General features: G+C 46.0%; 1 protein-coding gene across 1 annotated transcript in view; it reads right to left on the bottom strand.

The window, feature by feature from the left end:
* LOC144698006 (tetraspanin-5) overlaps window positions 1-21,673 on the bottom strand; it is a 92,870-nt gene that overhangs the window by 14,571 nt on the left and 56,626 nt on the right. The window contains exons 2-5 of the mRNA XM_078569977.1: window positions 18,710-18,760; window positions 7,719-7,865; window positions 2,747-2,917; window positions 7-132 (exon numbers count right to left, since the gene is read on the bottom strand). Of these exons, the coding sequence (XP_078426103.1) occupies window positions 7-132; window positions 2,747-2,917; window positions 7,719-7,865; window positions 18,710-18,760 (495 nt within the window). The remainder of the gene's footprint in view (window positions 1-6; window positions 133-2,746; window positions 2,918-7,718; window positions 7,866-18,709; window positions 18,761-21,673) is intronic.

Here is a 21,673-nt window from a genome sequence, read left to right as displayed (position 1 = left end):
CCTTACCGTGGGGTCCTTTGTACAGCAGGAAAAGGGCACTCCACAGCGTTCCCGACTCGTATTGCTATCTGTACAATTGAAGTAAATATTCAAATTCCAATCATCAGCATTATGGGCACCGCAGCATTCCCACTGGATTTAGAAAAAGGAGGAATGGTTAACATAAGTTCAAATCTCACTGCTTTTACAAGCTTCAAACCAAATATGCACATACAATCACACCACAATAATCTGCAATCTAACTTGACTTTTGAAGTACTGCAACTGAAGTTGTCCAATAGCAGTGATGATGCAAGACCAAAAAGCACCAAGAGAATAATCTGTATGTTATTAGCAAATCTCAGCTGAAAAACATTCTAGCAGTGCAGTTTACCCCTCTCCTGCCATTATCTACACAGCCTCAAAACTCAACTTCTTGATTTTCCTAGTCTTCCCTTCTACACATCTCAACTTTAGCAGTGTCCTGGATATAGGAGCATTGGAGCAAGAAGTGGCCATTCAGTCGCTCGAGTCTGCTCCGCCATTCAATTAGATCATGACTAAGCTGTGTCTTAACTCCATCTACATGTCTTGGCTCAGTAATCCTTAACATCCTTGCCCCACAGGAACCTTTTGTTTTCAGTTTCGAAATGTCCAGTTGACCCCTAATCTTGACAGCTTCCTGGAGTAAGAGAGAGTTCCAGATTTCCAACACCCTTTGTTTGATGAAGTGCTTCCTGGCATCACCCCTCCCAAATGGCCGGAAACATTCTTTCTTCATCTATCCCAACAAGTCCCCCAAACACTCCAGTTATATCATTCCCCAATCTTCCTGCACTATTGTCCTTGGCCCTTTAAGCATGATAATGTCCTGGGTTACAGGCCTTCAACTAAGGGGCAAGTCTGAGAGGAGAGAGACAAAATGGAGGAAAAAGAGGAAGGATGACAGGTGGGGGGGGATGAATAAATAGAGTGAGGTGGAGGAGGGAAGATGAGAGGAGGGCAGAGGGAAACGAAAGAGCCTCAGTTATAAGTCCATATTTGTATCAAAACATAATGTGGGATTCTGCAGGATTTCATTGGAGAAAGTTTAGTAAATCACAATTCATATGCAACACCTAATGGTGAAATGAAAATTCCTGCAGATAACACTCCTTCACTCAGTTTCCAAAAACTAGGTTCCCTTGAATCTCAGCCTTAAGAACAAAGGAGCAAGGAGGAGGCCATTCAGCCCCTCGAGTCTGTTCTGCCAACGAGATTACTGCTGTTCTGTATCCTTGGATCTATAGCTACTTTATATTCTTTGCCAGCAAACATCTATAGATCTCCGTTTTGAAATGAATTGAGTGTGCCACTACTGCTTTTTATGAGAGAGTTCCACACTACCATCACCTTCTGTGTGAAGAAGTGTCTCCTGACCTTCCTTCCTGAACATATTAAAATTCGCTGCTTATTCACTAAGTAAAGGAGGAATATGGAGCCAGTCTTTCCTTAATTTCTTCACAAAACCCAGAGAACGTGTCTACAGGCTCCCTTTTCCTTCCCCCAACACAGATGGAAACCGGCTCTTACATATACTTATGAATAATGCCCTAACCTTTCCCAGTTAGTAACAGCTACTCTCACTTACAACTAGAGTATGCACTTCATCGTGACAGGATTGCAACATTAACGTGGCCTAAATCGGATTTTAAGGTTGTCTCCTTGTCCTGTACTTCCCCCGGTAGCAGAAAAGGTTTCCCTCCATCTGCCCTACTAATTCCTTCCAAAATCCTAAAAAATGCAATCAAATCACCTTTTATCTTTATATATTCCAGGGAATAGAAGCCTAATTTATGGAATCTCTCCTCGTTGGAATGTTTACCAGTCTAATACCTGGAATGGGTGGGTTGTCTTATGAGGAAAGGTTGGACAGACTAGGCTTGTATCCGCTGGAGTTTAGAAGAGTAAGAGGCGACTTGATTGAAACATACAAGATCCTGAAGGGTCTTGACAGGGTGGATGTGGGGAGGATGTTTCCTCTTGTGGAAAAATCTAGAACTAGGGGTCACTGTTTAAAAATAAGGGGGCGCCCATTTGACATTCTATTATGTCAATAGGACCTCAATTGCTCTTTAACCCAAGACTCAGCAGGGAAGCCATTGCTGCTTTTCCACTAGGTGAAGATAGCAGAGTTGCTGTCAGAGGACGATAAAAATAGCCCAAAAGCTAAATCGGAAACATTTCATTGTGCAGCCAGGGGAGCAAGAGCACCACCTCTAGTCCCACAAGGAATAACATGCACCCCAAACCCCCTCTTCCCCACAACCACCCTGAGCTCCCCTCCTCTCCTGTGAGACCCTCCTTCACTCAAAGGGCCGTGAGTCTTTGGGACTCTCTTCCTGAAAAGGTGGCAGAAGCAGAATCTTTGAATATTTTTAAGGCCGAGACAGATAGATTCTTGGTAACCAAGGGAGTGAAGGGTTATTGGGGGGTAGGTGGGATGCAGACTTCAGATTACTATCAGATCGGCCATGATCTTATTAAATGGTGGAGCAGGCTCGAGGGGCTGAATGGCCTCCTCCTGCTCCTTGTTCGTATGTTCATAATTTAACCCTTTTAGGCCTGGTAACATTCTGATGAATCGTCATTGTCCCGCTTGCAAGACAGTCCTGGATTGACCCAAAGCTACACTAGCCTCTTGAGACAGCTTCACTCTTTCCTGAAATGGCTCACATTGCTCTGCTTGACCTTCAAGTTTCCTTAAACCCCAGTACAAAGTACTTACATATTCCTGTGTGAAATCAATAAGATTCTGGAGATCAATGTCATCTCTATACGCTCTGATATTCTTGTTAATGAAAAAGTTAAGTTGATCCCTGATCCAGTCCTTGAAGACAAAAGCCAGGACCCCAGCTGTAAGCTCCAGGAAGAAAATCACTCCAAGGAATACAGAGAACTGTTTTGGGAAAAAGAAGAGTAGTGTGGCTTAAGAGCTTCTGTGCAAATACTTACACATTTAACCTTCCGAAGATTGCAACAAAGTGATTTTCATGAGCACGTTACCTAACACCAGAGAATTCCCATACACATATTCATGCTGCTCTGCATAGCTTCAGTGACATTTTTACAAAATTTTATTTCTCATTAACCTTTTAAGGGATTTGTTCTTTTTTAAATAAAAGAATGCACTCCCAATATATTTAGGTTGTACAGTTTTTTTCCCCCCGTTATTCCCTTTTGAAAAGGCAAAATGAGTTGATTGATCAAACTAAATAAAACCAATTAGTTGCTTGATAGTACAGAACTTGGGCGTTGCCAAAAAGGGACATGATGTTGAAGCTTTTTGTCTTGCTCTCGTCAGGACAGATGCAAGAATGCCAAATTTCAAAGGGAGCAACAATTTATACTGCATGAGAAAAGGGTGTGGATTGGTTAACATGTCGACTCTGATTGGTCTGGGTGTTAGCATGGAGAATGCACCAGGGAATAAACAAGACCACTTAACGTGATTAGGTTAAAAGCAGAAATAAAAGTGATGAAAAGATTTAAAGTAATTAATTTCCAAATTCAAATAAAAACTCCCTAAATTATAAAAGATGAATTCAAGAGGAAATTCAGGAGAAACTTTTTTACCCAGAGAGAATGTGGAAGTCGCTACCACATAAGTGACTAAGGTGAATAATATGGATACGTTTAAGGGGAACAGGGAGAAAGGAATAGAAGGATATACTGATAGGGTTAGATGAAACAGGGTGGGAGGAGGCTCCAGTGGAGCCAGCATAAACCAGCGCTGAAGAAGGGTCATGCAGACTTGAAACGCTAACTCTGTTTCTCTCTCCACAGATGCTGCCAGACCTGCTGAGTTTTCCCAGCACTTTCTGTTGTTATACCAGCACAGACCTGTTGGGCTGAAAGGTCTGTTTCTATGCTGTTCATTCTATGTAAACAATTCAGCTAAGATGGTTTCAGCTGTTTGTCAGAATGCGCATGCTTGAATCCATAACTTGCAAAATTCTTTCCTTGGTCAATGACGGGTAAATGGAGAAAGGCGTTGGCTCTTTAAAGGCTAGTCAACTACAGATTCTTCCAACATGCTTTAGGCATGAACAACAGATTGAGTTTCAGAGCTGCTCTTCAGATAGGAAAAGTGGATGGGGATACAGAAAATAAATCCCGGCTACTCAATAACAGCAGATAGTTAGAGGGCCTTCCCGATGGTTGGGCTGCTGAGGCTGGCAAAAGTGGCCATTTACAGATCTAGGATGGGTACGGCCTGTCGGGGTCACTCTGAGTCCTCTCTTCCATGGGTCTTGTCTGTGCCCGGGTAGCCTTGGGGAGACAGCACCCAATATCCAGTTATGTGAGAGGTATTCCACGGCCAGTGGGCACCAGAGCGACTGGTGTGTGCAATCATCATTGGAAATGATGTCATTTGGTTTATTTTCCAAATTTTCATCTTTGTCCCCTTCCGTGTCTCTGTAACCTCTTTCAACCACTTTGAGATCTCCGCACACCTCCATTTCTGGTCTCGCGAGCATCACTGATTTTAATTGCTCCACCACTGGGAGCCATGTCTTCAGCTGCCTGGCCCCTAAGCTCTGGAATTCCCTCTCTAAACCTCTTCCCCCTCTCTTCCCTCCTTTAAGTCACTCCTTAAAACTGACCTCATTGGCCAAGCTTTGCTCACTTGTCTTAAAATCTCCTAGTGTGACTTGGTGTCAAATTTTGCTTGATTAGGCTTGTGTAAAGCACCCTGGGAGGTTCCCGCATTAAAGGTTCTATATAAATGAAAGTTTTTTCTCTTGCTGTTTATAACCTTTACTATTTGTTTTCCTCAAAGGTTTTTTTTAAACTTGTTCTTTCATAGGGTGTGGGCATCGCCAAAGGTCAGCATTTGTTGCCCATCCCTAATTGCCCTTGAACTGAGTGCTTTGCTACACCATTTCAGAAGGCAGTTAAAAGTTACCCATATTGCTGTTAGGTTCGGAGTCACAAGTAGACCAGACCACGTAGGGATGGAAGATTTCCTTCCCTAAAAGGACATTAGCGAACCAGATGGGTTTTTCCAACAATTGATGGTAGTTGGCATGGTCACCATCACTGTGACTAGCTTTATATTCCAGGTTTATTAACTGAATTCAAATTCCACCAGCTGGTAGCAAATGGCAAAGAATTTTTTCCCCCCAATTCAGACCAAGTAATTGATTGTTTTCTTCTTGAGAGAAGGAGCAGCTTAGTTAAAAGTTCTGCCTGTACTGGAGCCAGCTATGGAACTTTTTCTGCTGTCGATTATGCGTCAGTTTATTCGTTTCTAGGTCAGTTAATTTCGGTTGTAAAACAAAATTCTAATAAATAGCCCACTCCTATGATGAATCCCTGTCCGTGATGGCTGCCAGAGATATGATGATGGAAGTGGCGATGGGCAAGAGGCTAGAGATTTTGCAGCAGTCACTTATAAGTTGGAGGGGTCCAGTCTTTACCGCTCAGGTGGAAAAACTGATTGTGTTCAATGGCTTCTCTTTCATTTTGGGTGTTTCTGTCTTCTGCCATTGAGCACAGTGCTTGCATTGTTCCCAGGCTCTTACATACATGGAGTTCCATTGCCCTCTGCACTTTTGCAGACTTGGCAACACAACACATCCTGTTATGTTCAGTGGATCTTGTGAACATTATAATAGTAATGAGTCAGATGAATGCCAGGATGATTCCTCATATGTTGAAGTGTGATGGAACATCTTTAGCCTGTGAGACATGTTCAGGGCTCACCATTTTTGCTGTTGTCTTGAGGACTTTCAGCTAATCCAGAGGCCCAGGCTAATGGTCTTGGGGACAAGGGTTCAAATCCCACCTGAACTTACCAAGTAGTAAAAACGGAAAGTGCTGGAAATACTCACCGGGTCGGGCAGCAACTGTGGAGAGAGATTCCAGCACTTTGTTTTGATTTCAGATTTCCAATTGCTCCTCCTGCCTGAGCTAGAGGCAATGGTGCTCCATATAAAGGTGTCAGCGGTGGTTCAGTGGGTAGCTCTCTTGTCACTGAGTCAGAAGACTGTGGGTACTAGTCCCACTCCAGAGACTTGAGCACAAAATCTAGGCCAACAAGCCCAGTGCCATACTGAGGGAGTGCTGCACTGTCGGAGGTGCCGTTTATCAGATGAGACTTTAAACTGTATGCCTATTCAGGTGGGCATAGAAGATTCCATGGCACTATTTTGAAAAGGAGGAGAATTATCCCTGGTGTCCTAATCAATATTTATCCCTCAGCCAACACCCTAAAACAGATTATCTGGTCACAAGCACATAGGGGAGAATTTTCTCCCCGTTAGGGGGGCTGACTGGAAGCGGGCGTAGGTGGGCCCACAGCCAATCGCTACTTGCGATCGGCTGTGTGCTGCCATTTTAGGTGGGCGGGGCCAATTAAGGCCCACCCAGCATGACATGCACCGGGAAGCGCTGTGCGCTCCCTGTGCGAGCGGGCGGGGGGGTGGGTAGGCTGAGTCGGGGCCTGAGCGCAGAAATCTCTGAGGCACGGAGCTGCCTCAGGGAGATTAGTTTGATTTTGAAAAACTTAAATAAAGGAAAAAAACAAATTTTAAAGACAGTGTCACATGAGCTGGGACACGTCTACGAATTTTACTGAAAACTTTTATTAAAGTTTAAAAACCTTCATGAAACCTCATCCCGCCGAACTGAAAATCGGAATGACTCGCGGTGACGTTGGGATGCACGCCTGACGTCAGTGCGTCATTTTACGCGTCGGCAAGTGGGGTCTGCCCCTGCACGCCGACCCGAAGACTCTGGCCATAATTATTTGGGAGACCTTGCTGAGCACAAATTGGCTGCCCTGTTTCTTAAAATTACAACACTTCAAACCTGTCAGTCCTCAGTCAGTTTGTCTCAAGGTGAAAATAGGATTATATAATTCACCTTCACTATCCTACATACTTTTAGATTCATTTTAAATTTGATTTTCTTTTAAGAAGTGTAGAAGAATGACACAAAGTCAGGTGGCAGCACTGCTGTGAAAAAAGGGATCCACTTTCTCAATGCAGCCAAATTAGGCAATTATCCTTGTAGCATTCTGTTCATTAAAGCAAAAAACTGCATGGTCATGAGGACTCGAAACGTCAAGTGTGCTCTTCTCCGCCGATGCTGCCCGCATTCTGTTCATTTTGTTTTACGTTCAAACATAGGAGTTAGCAGAAGTGGGCTGGCCATCTGATACTACAGCCTTTATCAAATACCTGTCCCACCCCAACTTGCTAAGTAAAAACAAATTACCGCAAATGCTGGAAATCTGAAATAAAAACAAAGTGCTGGAATCTCTCTCCACAGGCGCTGCCCAACCCAGTGAGTATTTCCAGCACTTTCTGTTTTTACTAGCTGGTAAGTTCTGTCCCACGTACCGACCACCTGTACCTCTCAATTTATGCCTTTCTATACCCTGTCTATAGGTATCTTGCAAGCTTTCCATAATTCAGTCCAGTTATTAGCCCAGTTAAGGACCATTTGCAATACCTCTGCTGAATCCATTGAATTTCATTCCCTTTTACAGAGATTGCCAATCCAGGTCAGTCGTGTAAATTTGATGGGCTACATGCCCACACTCTCAATAGCTTCATTTCTATAAGCTGTGTGTGGCCCTTGATGCCACTTTTGTTACCATTGTCATCACCCCCCCCACCCACCCCAGCACAGGGGGTAAGAACCCGGAAGTTCTAGGAACTTCCCCTGGGCAGAATATTTGGAGTACTTACAAACTTCAACAAAAAGGTATTCTCTCGCAGAGCCCCAATACATCCCGCAAATCCCAGAATGAACATCACGCCTCCGACCACAAGGAATAGCCAGACGGGATCAAAGCCACCCAGGTCTGTGATTGATGAAATATTGGACAACACTCCCTGAAAGAGAAAAAAAAAATAGATACACAACTCTCAGAACATTATAGACACAATCAGCTCAAACTTTCTTGTTAAATAGCTATTTTAACCCTCGGAATATCTCACAGACAGCGCATTAAAACAAGAAAGCAATGGGAACTAATCCGCTTGTATACTAAATTCCTAGATTGTGTTGTAATTTTCGGAACTTTCATTCAGCAGGGTTTAAAAATCGAGCATTTCAGTCACTCCTAAGGACCACAATAATTTGAGTCGCCACAAATAACTGTGGCTAAAGCATGCATGAAAGATTTGGAAATTCTGACTAGCCCAGTTTAATCTTTTCTCCAACTTCTCTGCCGGTGAAGCAAACATGGTGCTAATTACATGTCACAGTTTCACCAACAATGTGACCTGGAGAGTCAGTTGAAGGGCCCCAGAGGAATCAGGTCGCATGTTAAACATTGGTAACAAGAGCTGGTCCCTGCACAACTGATTGATCCAGGAACCTGGTGAAGCTTTTAAAACTGAATGGGGATTTCCAAGAATTGTGAATGGCACAGATCATGCAGCAATTATGACCACAAGCAGGAATGCAATGAATCAACAATGGCTCATTTTTTGCTGACTGCCAGACTTCTAAGTAACAAGTAGAAAGATTGGGCTGCACTTAAGAGTGGTGTGCACAGTTCTGGTCTCCCTATGATAAAAGGATGTAGAAGCACTGCGGAAGGTGCAAAAATGATTTGCAAGGATGATACCAAAACTGAGCGGCTATACCTATCGGGAAAGATTGAACAGGCTGGGCTCCTTAGTATGAAGGCCTGGGAGAGTGCTGATAGAAACAATTGCTTGCCAGGATCAGGCAGTGAAGAATGAGGAAATAGGGATGTATGTAAACCTAAGAGCTTTAGGATTTTAGCAGGAAAGCACTTTTTTTTTTAAATATGCGCGGAGGGTTGAGAGACTGCAAAATACAACAACTTATATTCACATCGCACTTTTAACAAAATGAAACGTTCCCAAGGTGCTTCTGAGGAAAATTTGTAAAACTAAGTATGACACCAAGCCACAAAAGGAGATATTAGGTCAGATGACCCAAAGGTAGGTCAAAGGAGTTTTAAGGAGTGTCTGAAAGGAGGAAAGCGAGATAGAGAGAGGTGGAGAGGTGTCAGGAGGGAATTTGAGAGCTTAGGGCCTAGACAACTGAAGGCACAGCCCCCAATGGTGCAGCGATTAAAATTGGAGATAACACAATAGGCCAGAATTAGAGGAGTGCAGAGACTGTGGAGGGTTGTGGGGCTGGAGGAGACTAGGGAGATAGGGAGGGATGAGGCTATGGAGGGATTTGAAAACAAGGATGAGGATTTTAAAGTCACAACGTTGCTTGACCGGGAGCCAATGTAGGTCAGTGAGTACTGGGGTGATTTGCTGAACAGGCAGCATACACTTAGTGATTGAAGCAATAATCACACAAACATTGAAGAAAAGGACAGACAGGTGTTTGAAGGAAAGGCAAATAAAGAGTTGAGACGAGGAGGGGTATATATTTTTTTTGAAAAATATACTTTATTCATAAAATATCTGGAAGAACATTCCAAAACATTTCAAAATCACCATCGCATAAGTACAATCAGATTCAACTTTTACACATGGATCACTAGGTGCATCACTACAATCAATGAATATTACAATCATTTCAATATGGTCAATGCAGACAATCAGACAATGGGATTGGAGTTATCAACATACATCATGTTGCACTCTGAGGTGCTTCAATACAATTATAATACAATTAGTATTCAATGCAGACATTCATTTTGAGCTGTACAGTCCAAGGGGCTCTCAACAGTTCCCAGTCCCTCGGTGCACTGTGGCAGAAAGATCTTAGACAGCGACCTTTCCCCATTGCGCCTTTGCGGCGGCTGCCCCAAGCTTTAGTGCGTCCCTCAGCACGTAGTCCTGGACTTTGGAATGTGCCAGTCTGCAACACTCGGTCGGGGACAACTCTTTGTGCTGGAAGACCAACAAGTTTCGGGCAGACCAAAGCACGTCTTTCACCGAGTTGATGATCCTCCAGCTGCAGTTGATGTTTGTCTCGGTGTGTGTCCCTGGGAACAGCCCGTAGAGCAGAGTCCTGTGTCACAGAACTGCTCGTGATGAACCTCGACAGAAACCACTGCATCTCTCTCCAGACCTTCTTTGCAAAGGCACAATCCACAAGGAGGTGAACAACAGTCTCATCCCCACCACAGCCACCTCGAGGGCAACGTGCAGAGGGGGTGAGACTCCTGGCGTGTTGGAAGGATCTGACGGGGAGGGCCTTTCTCACCACCAGCCAAGCTACGTCTTGGTGCTTGTTGGAAAGTTCTGGCGATGAGGCATTCTGCCAAATGACTTTGACAGTCTGCTCGGGGAACCATCCCACAGGTTCCACCCTCTCCTTTTCCCGCAGGGCCTCTAAGACGTTACGTGCCGACCACTGCCTGATGGACTTGTGATCAAAGCTGTTTCTCTGCATAAATTTTTCCATGAGGGACAGGTGGTACGGCACGGTCCAACTACTTGGAGCGTTCCGCGGCAGCGTGGCCAGACCCATCCTTCACAACACCGGGGACAGGTAGAACCTCAGCACATAGTGACACTTGGTGTTTGCGTACCGAGGGTCTACGCACAGCTTGATGCAGCCACACACAAAGGTGTGAGTATGAGGGTGATGTTGGGCACGTTTTTTCCCCCTTTATCTAGAGGCTTGTACATTGCGTCCCTGCGGACACGATCCATTTTCGACCTCCAGATAAAGCGAAAGATGGCTCGGGTGATCGCCATCGCGTTGGAGTGTGGAATGGGCCAGACCTGCGCCACGTACAGCAACAGCGAGAGTGCCTCACACCTGATGACCAGGTTCTTACCCGCAACGGAGAGGGAACGTCGCTCCCACGTGCCCAGTTTTCTTTTCACCATAGACACTCGCTCCTTCCAGTTTCTAACGCATGCCCCAGTCCCTCCGAACCATATCCCCAGCATCTTCAGGCCGTCAGCCCTGACGGTTAAGGGGACAAAGAATCGGTCAGCCCAGTTCCCAAAGAACATGGACTCGCTCTTCCCACAATTTACCTTGACTCCCGAGGCCAGTTCGAACTGGTCGCAGATGTGGATCAGTCTGCGCACCGACAGCGGATCCGAGCAGAAAACGGCGACATCGTCCATGTACAGGGAGGCTTTGACCCGAGTGCCTCCACTGCCTGGGATTGTCACTCCTCTTATGCCCGGATCCTTCCTGATGGACTCATCAACGGGTTCTATGCAACACACAAACAGGACAGGGGAGAGAGGGCAGCCCTGCCTGACTCCAGATTTAATCGGAAAGCTATCCGATTCCCACCCATTGATTGAGACTGTGCTACTGATGTTAGTGTAGAGCAGTTGGATCCAATTGCAAATTTCCTCCCCAAACCCCATTTTTGAGAGCACATCCACCATGTAGGTGTGCGATATTCTGTCAAAGGCCTTCTCCTGATCCAGGCTGATGAGGCAGGTGCCCACACCCCTATCCTGCACATAGGCAATTGTATCCCTGAGCAGCGCGAGGCTGTCAGAGATCTTCCTGCCCGACACAGTGCAGGTCTGGTCAGGGTGGATCACCAATTCCAGAGCGGACTTGACCCGGTTGGCGATGACCTTGGAGAGAATCTTATAGTCCACATTCAACAGTGAAATGGGTCGGCAATTTCTAATTTCCTCCCTTTCCCCCTTGTGTTTGTAGATGAGGGTGATGATGCCTTTCCTCATGGATTCTGACATACTACCGGCCAGGAGCATACTCTCGTACACTTCTAGGAGGTCTGGGCCGATCAAGTCCCACAGAGCCGAATACAACTCCGCCGGCAAGCCGTCGCTTCCGGGAGTTTTACTCTTCTCGAAGGACTCAAGGGTCTTAGTCAGTTCGTCAGGAGTTAGCGGTTTGTCCAGGCTCTCCCGTGTACTGTCATCTAAGACCTCCGTGATAGAAGACAGGAAGGACTGGGAGGCCGTGCTGTCTGTGGGCTTCATGTCATACAATCCGGTATAAAAGGATTTGCTGATCCTCAAAATGTCGGACTGCGATGACTTTACTGAGCTGTCCTCTTCCTTCAGGCTGCTGATCACAGAGCTCTCTCTGTGTACCTTTTGGAAGAAGAAACGTGAGCACGTCTCATCCTGCTCCATGGAGCGGACTCTGGAATGGAAGACAATCTTGGAGGCCTCCGAGGCAAAGAGCGAGGCTTGCTGGCTCTTCACCTCTTGGAGTTCCTCCTTGACATCGACCCCCATCGACTGCAGCCGGAGCAGATTCTGCATGTTTTTCTGGAGTCGGGACATTTCCCTCTGTTCCTTTCTAGCTTTCTGGGCACCTTTGAGGATGAAAAACCTCTTGATGTTTTCCTTGATCGCTTCCCACCAGTGTGTCAGGGACTCAGAGGGGTTTCATGGTTCTCCAGCCTTTGTAATCCCTCTCGAGCTCCTCAATGTTCTCTGGGGTCAGCAGTTGCACGTTTAGCTTCCATGCCCTCCTGCCCACCCTCTGGTCTTCCTCTAAGTGACAGTCAGCCAGTAGGAGGCAGTGGTCAGAGAAGAACACCGGCTTGACGTCAGTGGATCTGACTGCGAATGCACAGGACACAAACAGGAAGTCTATCCTGGAACGGATGGACCCGTCTGGCCGCGACCAGGTGTATCTACGCTGCGCTCCATCTGCAGGGTTGCTGAAGATGTCATACAGCTTGGCATCCTTAACTGTTTCCATCAGGGATCTGGACGTAGCGTCCAAAGTGCTGTGGGCCCTGCCGGATCGTCCAGCCGCATCGACGATGCAGTTGAAGTCACCGCCCAGAGCGACCGGCCTGGAGGTCGCCAGCAGCAGTGGGAGCTGCTGAAAAACCGCCAGCCGCTCTGCCCCTTGTGACGGGGCGTACACGTTAATTACCCGGAGTGGAGCATTCTTGTACATTACGTCTGCTATGAGGAGGCGCCCGCCCACCGCCTCCTTAACCTCGGAGACGGTGAAGTTGCTTCCCCGCAGCAGAATACCCAGGCCGGAGGAACGAGAGTCATTTCCTCCCGACCAGATCGATGGCCCATGGGACCACCATTGTGACCATTGCCTGTAGGAGCTGAGGTGTGGTATCGCACACTCCTGCAGAAACAACAGGTCAGCTTTGACCTTGGCAAGGTAGTCCAAGGTCGCAACACATCACGTAGTAGATTTAATGCTACGCACATTTATGGATACAATCTTTACACCCATTTTAAAGCATTAAGTCTCTTACCAAACCTGTTGTCTCTGAGAGTGCCAGACCTTTGGTCTGCTCCTGTATACCCATAGTGTTCACAAATTGCCTCACTTTGGATGGGTTGAGGAGACTGTCCTGAAACTCCCCATTGGAGATGTTCTGCTCAGGTGGCATCTGGGGGTCCGTGCAGAGAGCAGGGTTTGAAATTTCCTCTGTTGGAGAAGCTTCTCCAATCCTCTCCCCCTCTGGGGCATTGCTGCTCCTGGCTTCCCGGAGCTGGGGTGCACTGAGCACTTCACTGCTCCCAGATTCCTGGGGCTGGGGTGCGCTGGCCTCTTCGGGTTGCAGGCAAAGTTGGGGTGCGCTGGTCTCCTCATTGTCTCCAATGTTCTGCAGCTCAGGTGTCTCGTCCTCCAAGTCCCTAGAGCTTTGCCGCTTCTTCTGTAGGCGCCGCCCTTTCCCTTCTTCGTCCGAAGACCAGCTGCCCTCGTCATCCGTGTCGGATGGGAGACGCCTCTTGCCACTTGTCTGGGAAGTGGCTTGATCCCTTCTTAGCCCATTCTTCCTTTTGGCTCTCTTCACCAGCTGCCACTCCCCCTGCTGATTTTCCGCTGCTTCCTCCTCCATTGATTCGCTCTCCTGAGGAGTGGGAGGTTCAGGGGGCAGTGCTGTTGATTGGCTGTCTGCTGCCTCAATCTTTTCCTCCACCTTGTCTCTCTCTGTGCCCTCCTTTGTCCTGTTGTTCTCACTGGGGGCCATGGTGGTTGGAGTGTAGCAAGTGTCCTTGGTAGTAGTGACACGAAGCATTTCCTCTACTTGCCCCTCGTTGACTTTGGCTGCCTGTGCATAAGTGAGGCAACATTTGGGGCAGGTCCTGTAGAGGTGACCTGCCTCACCACGCAAGTTGCAGCACTTAGCCTGTTTGCAGTCCTTTGTCTGGTGCCCTTCCTGTTTGTAGTTCCTGCAGAGGGCGGCGCTGCAGTTGGCCGCCACATGACCAGACTTGCCGCATGAGCAACAAAGTTTGGGCTGCCCAGCGTAGACAAGGTAGCCACGGCTTCCCCCAATAACGAATCTGGAAGGAGGGTGGAAGATGGTTCCCTTACTATTGGTCTTGACCGTGACCTTGACCTGGCGTTTGCATGTCCAAATGCCGAAGGCGTCTCTAACCTCGGTGCAGCTCCCAACCTTGTCGACGTACCTGGCGAGGAAGGTGAACACGTCGGCGACAGGGACGTAGGGGTTGTAGAGATGCACCGTCACCACCCGGTCCCGTTGCAACGGCAGAGCAAAGAGCGGTCAGGATCTTCATCTCCAGCTGGTCTCTCTTCTCCTCGAACACCCTCAGGAACTTGACACAAGCTGCCACACGCTTGAAAGTCACGTTGAAAAATCCAGCGCTGGGGAAGTCTTGCAGGGAGTAGGTCTCCTCCGCTTCAAATCCACACGCCTTCAACAGGATCCGCTCGATGAAGAAGGCCCGATCCATGGGTGCTCCTCCTTTGCTGTCCTTCACCGTCACCCGAACGGTGTTAGGTACCCCATGGTCTGGGGCTCGACTGGTTATAGCCATCGCTTCACGACTACACTTGATCTTAGCCAAAAGGCTGAGAAGCGATCAGGGGTATATGGGATTAAGGTTGTTGTTTAAGTGTAGGATAAACCTCAAGGCAGACTGGTTGGGCTGAACAGCCTAGTTTCAGCCTTTCAATTTCTAGGTGATTCTATTTAAAGCACAGCACTCATGGAGGTACAAATCAGATTAGGATTTCAGCAGTTAATGGATGATCCTATTGGAAGTGTTGCCAGGATAATTTAAAAGGAAAACAGCAGTTGGAGGAGGTGGTAAGGAGAGGGGTGGATGGAAGAGCAGAAAGAAACTCAAAATTCTGCCAGGATTCTTACTTGCTAAAGAAAGAACACATTTGCATTTATATCACTGTTCACACCCGCAGTACATTCCCAAAGTGCTTTACAGTCAATGAACTACTTTTCCTTTCGAACTGGTGTCACTGACGTAATTTAGGAAACACGGCAGCAATTTGCGCACAACAAGCTCCCACAGACAGCGACGGGTAATCTGTTTTAATGATGTTGGCACAATAAAGGTGCGAGAGCCACCAACTGGCTTTGATCTATGACTCCTGCAAGGAGGAAGCTGGTCAAACCCATGCTGCAAAAACACTTCAACTCACAACCAGACTTCACAAACGGGCCATTCACCAAATTCTGGTACCTTTCCCAAATGTGCATATTGCGGACAACCACAAGTAAACCCACAGATTCCAACCCATTGCAATTTTATAACAAGATACATAAAACCCCTGTGCATGTGCCACCATCATTTATTTTTTAGTTCAACTCAAGGTCAAAAACGGTGCTTGAAGGATAGATCTTCTTGCTTTAAACGGCTCCTCTTTCTTCTAGTTTCCTGCACTCCTCTCCAGTTCCTTCCAGTCTCAACCCCATCCACTATACCCAACTGAATAGAAAGGAGACGTTGTCGATTTGCGCACAGCAAGCTCCCGCAAACATAAATGTGATAATGACTAGGGAATCTGTTCTTAGTGAACCCCCTTCTCTTCATAATTGTGCCATGGGAGCTTTTATGTTCACCTGAGAGGGCAGACAGCGCCTCAGTTTAACAGCTTATCGGACAGATGGCACCTCTGGCTGTGTTTCTACCCCCCGGGGTGGGTTCCGCACCGGGAAACAGTCCTGTCCTCTGCTTCCTGCCCCCGGAGAGAAAATTCAGCCCAATAATTTGCAATATTTATCCCTTAATAATAACGACAAAAACTGATTATCAAGTCATTGATGTTTGTGGGAGTTTGCTGTGTGTAAATTGGTTGTCACGTTTCCTGTATTACAGCAGTGACTAGACTTCAAATAGTATTTCATTGGCTGTAAAGTGCTTTGGGATGTCCGGTGGCTATGAAATGTAAAAATGCAAATTTTTTCTCAACCAAAATTTTGAAAATGTGTCTGCTGCAAACCATTTTGTTTTCATTGTCATAAATATTTACAACCATTAAATTTCAAATGGCACTAATTCTGGACCCAATTAATGAGCCCGTATCATTAGAACATGGGCCAAAGAGGGTTAGTGACCCAGATAGACAACTGGGCACGACTGAAACAATCCAGTGTCTTATTAATAACTCAGTATTTAATTCATCAGACATCCATCTGCTATCCACTCCCAATGCTCCGCACGTCACTGCAACAAAAATTCTCTGTATCCTTTTCATTTGTCGTTTTCAGGGACCAATTGTATGTGTAAAAAAAATTTCTGACTACATTCATTATTCATTAAATAATACCACTACATTCCAGGACTGAATCAGTCACGATCTGCAGCCCCAAGTAAAAGGCATTGATGCAGAATCATAAAATCATACAGCACAGAGGGAGGCCATCTGGCCCATTGTTGTCATGCTAGCTCTTTGAAAGAGCTCTCCAATTAGTCCAGACTCCCACCTGTTCTCTCCCTATAGCCCTCAAATTATATACTCAATTCCCTTTGGAAAATTACTATTGCATGTCCAGCATAGAAGCAGACCATTTGGCCCAACTGGTCTATGCCAGTGTTTGTGATCTACATTATCCTCCTCCCACCCTCTTCATTTCACCGTCTCAACATAGCCTTTCATTCCTTACTGCCTCTGCTTGTACATTTGGCTTCCCCACAAATGCATCTATATGATTCATCTCAACCACTCCTTGTGGTCACAAGTTCCACATTCTCACCACTCTCCAAATAAAGAAGTTTCTTCTGAATTCCCTGTTAGATGTATTAGTGACCATCTTATATTTATACCGCCTAATTTTGGTCTCCCCCACTTGTGAAACATCTTCTCCACATCTAGCCTGTCACACTTTCGTCATCTGAAAGGAAACCATCAGGCTCCCGCCAGCAGCCTCCCTTTTCTAGGGTAAAGAACCATAGACTGTTCAGGCTTTCATCATGGTTATACCCTCTCAGTTCTGGTATCATCTTGGTAAATCTTTTTTGTACCTTCTCTAATGCCTCAATGCCCTTCAACTTAATTCCTTTCTTTTGAAAACCTGACCTTTCAGGCAGTGGGAGCTGTTCAGAGAGCAGTCCAACTTGCAGTGAATTTCAATCAGCAAACTGAGCTAGAAATTGGCCGCACTGAATCTTTTCTATCCCTTGACTCCGATTTAAAGATGTCACTCTATAACTCGAGGGTTGTCAAGAACTGCAGCATGCTTTACTTCAAACGTCTCCTCTCTCCCCCTCCCACTGCTACTGCCTCCCCAGCTCTCTCCCCTCTCTACCCTGTTCAATTCCCCACTTTCCCGCTCTCTTCTACCCTACCCCCCCCTCCTCTGTTTCCCTTATCCCATTCTGTACCCCATCCCCCTTTCCCTCCACCCAAATACATGGCGACCAGATGTCCCCCTGGTTTTTCATTAAACATCCCAATTTACTCAGAATAGCTGGCGCCCCACTTTGCAACTTTCCCTCGTACATGAACCATACCTAAGTCAGCATTCATCTTTTCATACAACATCAGTGTCTCTTTTCTTCACTTCCTCTCCCCTCTCCTATACATCATTTACTGTTGGTAAACCCAAAAAAACACCCTCTCGCACTGTTCTGCACCCTGGGAATCAGAACGCCACCCACTCACTGACCATGAAGGGGCTGTGCCAAGGCACTCTTGCACACACACAAATCCTTCTCGCCGGCATCCAGAGCTGGGAGTAAAGTTTTTGTCCCCCCCCCCCCCAAAATGGTTCTCAATGGGACAGCTCTAATTGTGAAACTTGTGTGTTCTTCCATTTGTTTTCTGGCACAGTCTCCAGCTGCATTAACTTTATTTACACCCCACCTCTTCTATTTTCCCCCATAAGAAAAATAAACAATTTCTGAAATTACTTTCTCTCCCCCAAAAACTACAGCCCACAAGGTGAATACCCGGTTCTGATTGGTCAGTCGGAGACTGTCGGGGTGTGCTATGTGGCCCCGTGACTGGTCAATCACTCACCAGAAGTAATGGATGCAGTTGAACTTGTTAATTAAAGGTCACGCTTAATCTCTGGTCACCTCAAGTCCTCCTGGCTCCTCCAATGCCATCCAATTTAATAGTCAGTGATGATAGATCTAGCTTGTTCTTTTCTGAGAAGGTGAGTGGGTGTGAGGGTGATTGAGTTATGCTAAGCGGTAAGGACCAATCACAAAGGCCCAAGTGCAGCATGGTGCCGTGACAGACTGCTAGGCAACTAGTAAGGTCCAAGAATCATGGAGCATGTTCAACTGATGTCTTAGTAGGGTTGCCAACTCTGACTAGATATATTCTGGGAGATGTCAGCACATGACCTCCCACCTTAAACTGCCCCTCCCTCAGACTATAGTCATTGGTCACCCAACATGTGCATCATCACAGGGCCCGACCTTCCCAACATTTTTCAACGTGTCCCAATTTTGACTTCTGAAAATCTAGTCACCCTAATCAAACAGGAATATTCTCCACTGAAGACATTTTGTTAAAATGAAACCAAAGTAAGCCTGGGTCTATTTTATGTAATGCTGTTTGTGTATTTCCCATATTTGGGCGGCCTTACCTTTTCACTCCATGCCCACAGACCAATTCCTAGAAAGGCCACTCCCAAAAACTGCAAAACAGAAATAAACAATGAGGAGGTTAGTTTGGTCTTTGGAAGATCAACATTCGCTAATAAACTTTAGGCTTGTAGAGACACTGAAGTATATAGTATAGAAGATTAAGGAGTGATCTAATGGAGATGCTTGAGACAAGGATTTGATTAGGGTAGATAGAGAGAAAGTCTCCTGTGGTGGGAGGGGCAGAGGGTAAGTCCAGAACAAGGGGTCATAACCTTAAAATTAGAGATCAGCCATTTAGGGGTGAATTCAGGAACCCTGTCTCCCAAAAAGCTGTTGAGCCAAGGGCCAAATTGAAAATTTCAAAACTGAGACAGATTTTTGTAGACAAGGGTATGAAAGGTTACGGAACTAAGATGGACAGACGGAGTTGGGCTACAGATCAGTCACACTCTTATTGAGTGGCAGAACAGGCCTCAAGGGGCTGAATGGTTGTCAACTGTTCCTGTGAAGTCAGGAGTGATGAAAGGTCCTAGATCTCAGGTGTAATGGTTTAAGTAAGGTTATGGAAGTCTAGGTGAAGAAGTCTCTGATTGGCCTGTTGGTGCCTGCAACGACAATAAAAAAGTCCTACCCTGCTCCCAGCAACATTTTTTCCCCACCAGTTGCTCTCTCTTGCTACGTCATCTATTAAGAATATACAAAACAAGTTATGCTAAGCCTTTACAAATCACTGGTTTAGGCTCAGCTGGAGTATTGTGTCCACTTTAGGACACCACACTTCAGAAAGGACATCAAGGCCTTGGAGATAATAAAAGGAAACTTACTAGAACTGTGCCAGGGATGAGGGACTTCAGTTATATGGGGAGACAGGAGAAGCCGGGATTGTTCTCCTTAGAGCAGAGAAGGCGAAGGGGAGATTTAATAGAGATGCTCAAAACCAGGAGGGATTCGGATGGAGTGAGTAAATTGGAACTATTTCCACTGGCACGAGGGTCAGTAACTAGAGGACTCTGATTTAATGTAATTGGTGGAAGAACCAGAGATGGAGATGAGGAAAATTTTGTTTCAAATGCGAGTTTTGATCTGGAAGGCCCTGCCTGAAAGAGCAGTGGAAGCAGATTTAATAACACCTCTCAAAAGGGAATTAGATAAAGACTTAAAAAGGAAAAATATTACATGGCTATAAGGGCTAGTTCATCAGTCTGTGGAATTCTCTTCCCCAGAGGGCAGTAAGGGCAGGGTTATTGAACATTTTTAAGGCTCATTTGGATAGATTCTTGACTGAAAAGGGAGTCAAAGGATACAAGGGGTAGACAGGAAAGTAGAGGCCACAATCAGATCTTACCAAATGGCAGAGCAGGCTCAAATGGCTTAATGGCCTACTCCTGTTCCCAAGTCTTATGTTTCCTATGAAGGAAGAGCAGGGGTGTGGGACTAATTGGTTAGCTGTTTCAAAAGAGCCAACACAGACATGGCAGGCAGAATGGCCTCCTTCTGTGCAGTATGATTATAAAAAGACATAATTTAATAGGATTCAGAAATCCCTTTTTTTGCTGCAGACAGAGATCCACCTGTTTTTTTTTAGGGCAAAAAACACGGCCATAGCTTTTCAAAGTCAATCCATAGCGGGCAAGTGAGACCTTGATTTACAAGTACCCATTTTCAAAGAAAAATCTACTAACACATCTGCAAACTGAAGTAACAATACGCAATGCAATAACTCACTGCAACTACGTATGTGGATCTGTTCTTATAAAACATCGTTATGCAGCAATGTATTGTTCGGTCTTATTTATTCACGTCACATAAACCATTGCGCATGTTCATTGAAGTTCTGAGCTTACAGCTTGCCAAAGAATCATCCTTTTGTAGCACTGAATGTTATGGGTAGTAAATTATTTAATTTACAAGCCAGCAAAGAAACTCTTTCAGCTGCAGAATATTCCTGGAGCACTCCCCGACCTGCACCTCCCTCCCTCGTTTTATTTCGAAAAATTTGCAGCTCTCCAGTGAAGCGCTTTGAGCTGATACATTATGCGCATACATCACTAGACTTCAAATGTGTAGAGGTAGCCTTTGCAACCTACTCATGCCTTGAAGTGTGGAGACTTGCAAGTAAGCAAAAAAAAAAGCTGTCATTTGCCCCAGGGGTTCAAATAAAACTTGAGCAAAAACAAAAATACCTGGAAAAACTCAGCAGGTCTGGCAGCAAGATGCTGCCAGACCTGCTGAGTTTTTCCAGGTATTTTTGTTTTTGTTTTGGATTTCCAGCATCCACAGTTTTTTGCTTTTATAATAAAACTTGAGGTTAGCCAAACCTCTGTTGCCGGTATCCTAACTCCCAGCAAGTCCCATTCATCGATCACCCTCTGTGCTCACTACATTGGCTCCCCGGTCAAGCAATGACTCTATTACGAAATTCTCATCCTTGTTTTCAAATCCCTCCATGGCCTTCCCCCCCCTACCTCTGTAATCTCCTCCAGCCCTAAAACATTCAGAGAGATCTCTCACTCCTCCAATTCTGGCCTCTTCAGCATCATCATCGCTCCACTCCTGGCAGTCGTGCCCTCAGCTGCCTGGCCCCAAAGCTCCGAAATTCCCTCCTTAAACCTCTCCGGCCCTCTACCTCTTTCTCCTCTCTTAGGATATGAGGGGTAGGCACGAAAGTAGAGGCCACAATCATATCTTACCAAATGGCAGAGCAGGCTCAAATAGCTTGACGGCCTACTCCTGTTCCCAAGTCCTACGTAGGAAGAGCAGGGGTGTGGGTCTAATTAGTTTCAAAAGGGCCAAAACAGGCACAATGGGCCAAATGGCCTCCTTCTGTGCAGTATGATTCTATAAAGACTTCATTTAGTAGGATTCAGAAATCCCTTTTTTGCTGCAGACAGACATCCACCTTTCAGGGCAAAATACGCAGCTATAGCTTTTCAAAGTCGATCCAAAGCGGACAAGCGAGACCT

This window comes from Cetorhinus maximus, chromosome 1 (assembly GCF_964194155.1).
Source record: "Cetorhinus maximus chromosome 1, sCetMax3.hap1.1, whole genome shotgun sequence".
Taxonomy (NCBI): Eukaryota; Metazoa; Chordata; class Chondrichthyes; order Lamniformes; family Cetorhinidae; genus Cetorhinus; species Cetorhinus maximus.
The sequence above is the reverse complement of the archived record's forward strand: the minus strand, read 5'-3'. Positions and strand labels throughout refer to the sequence as shown.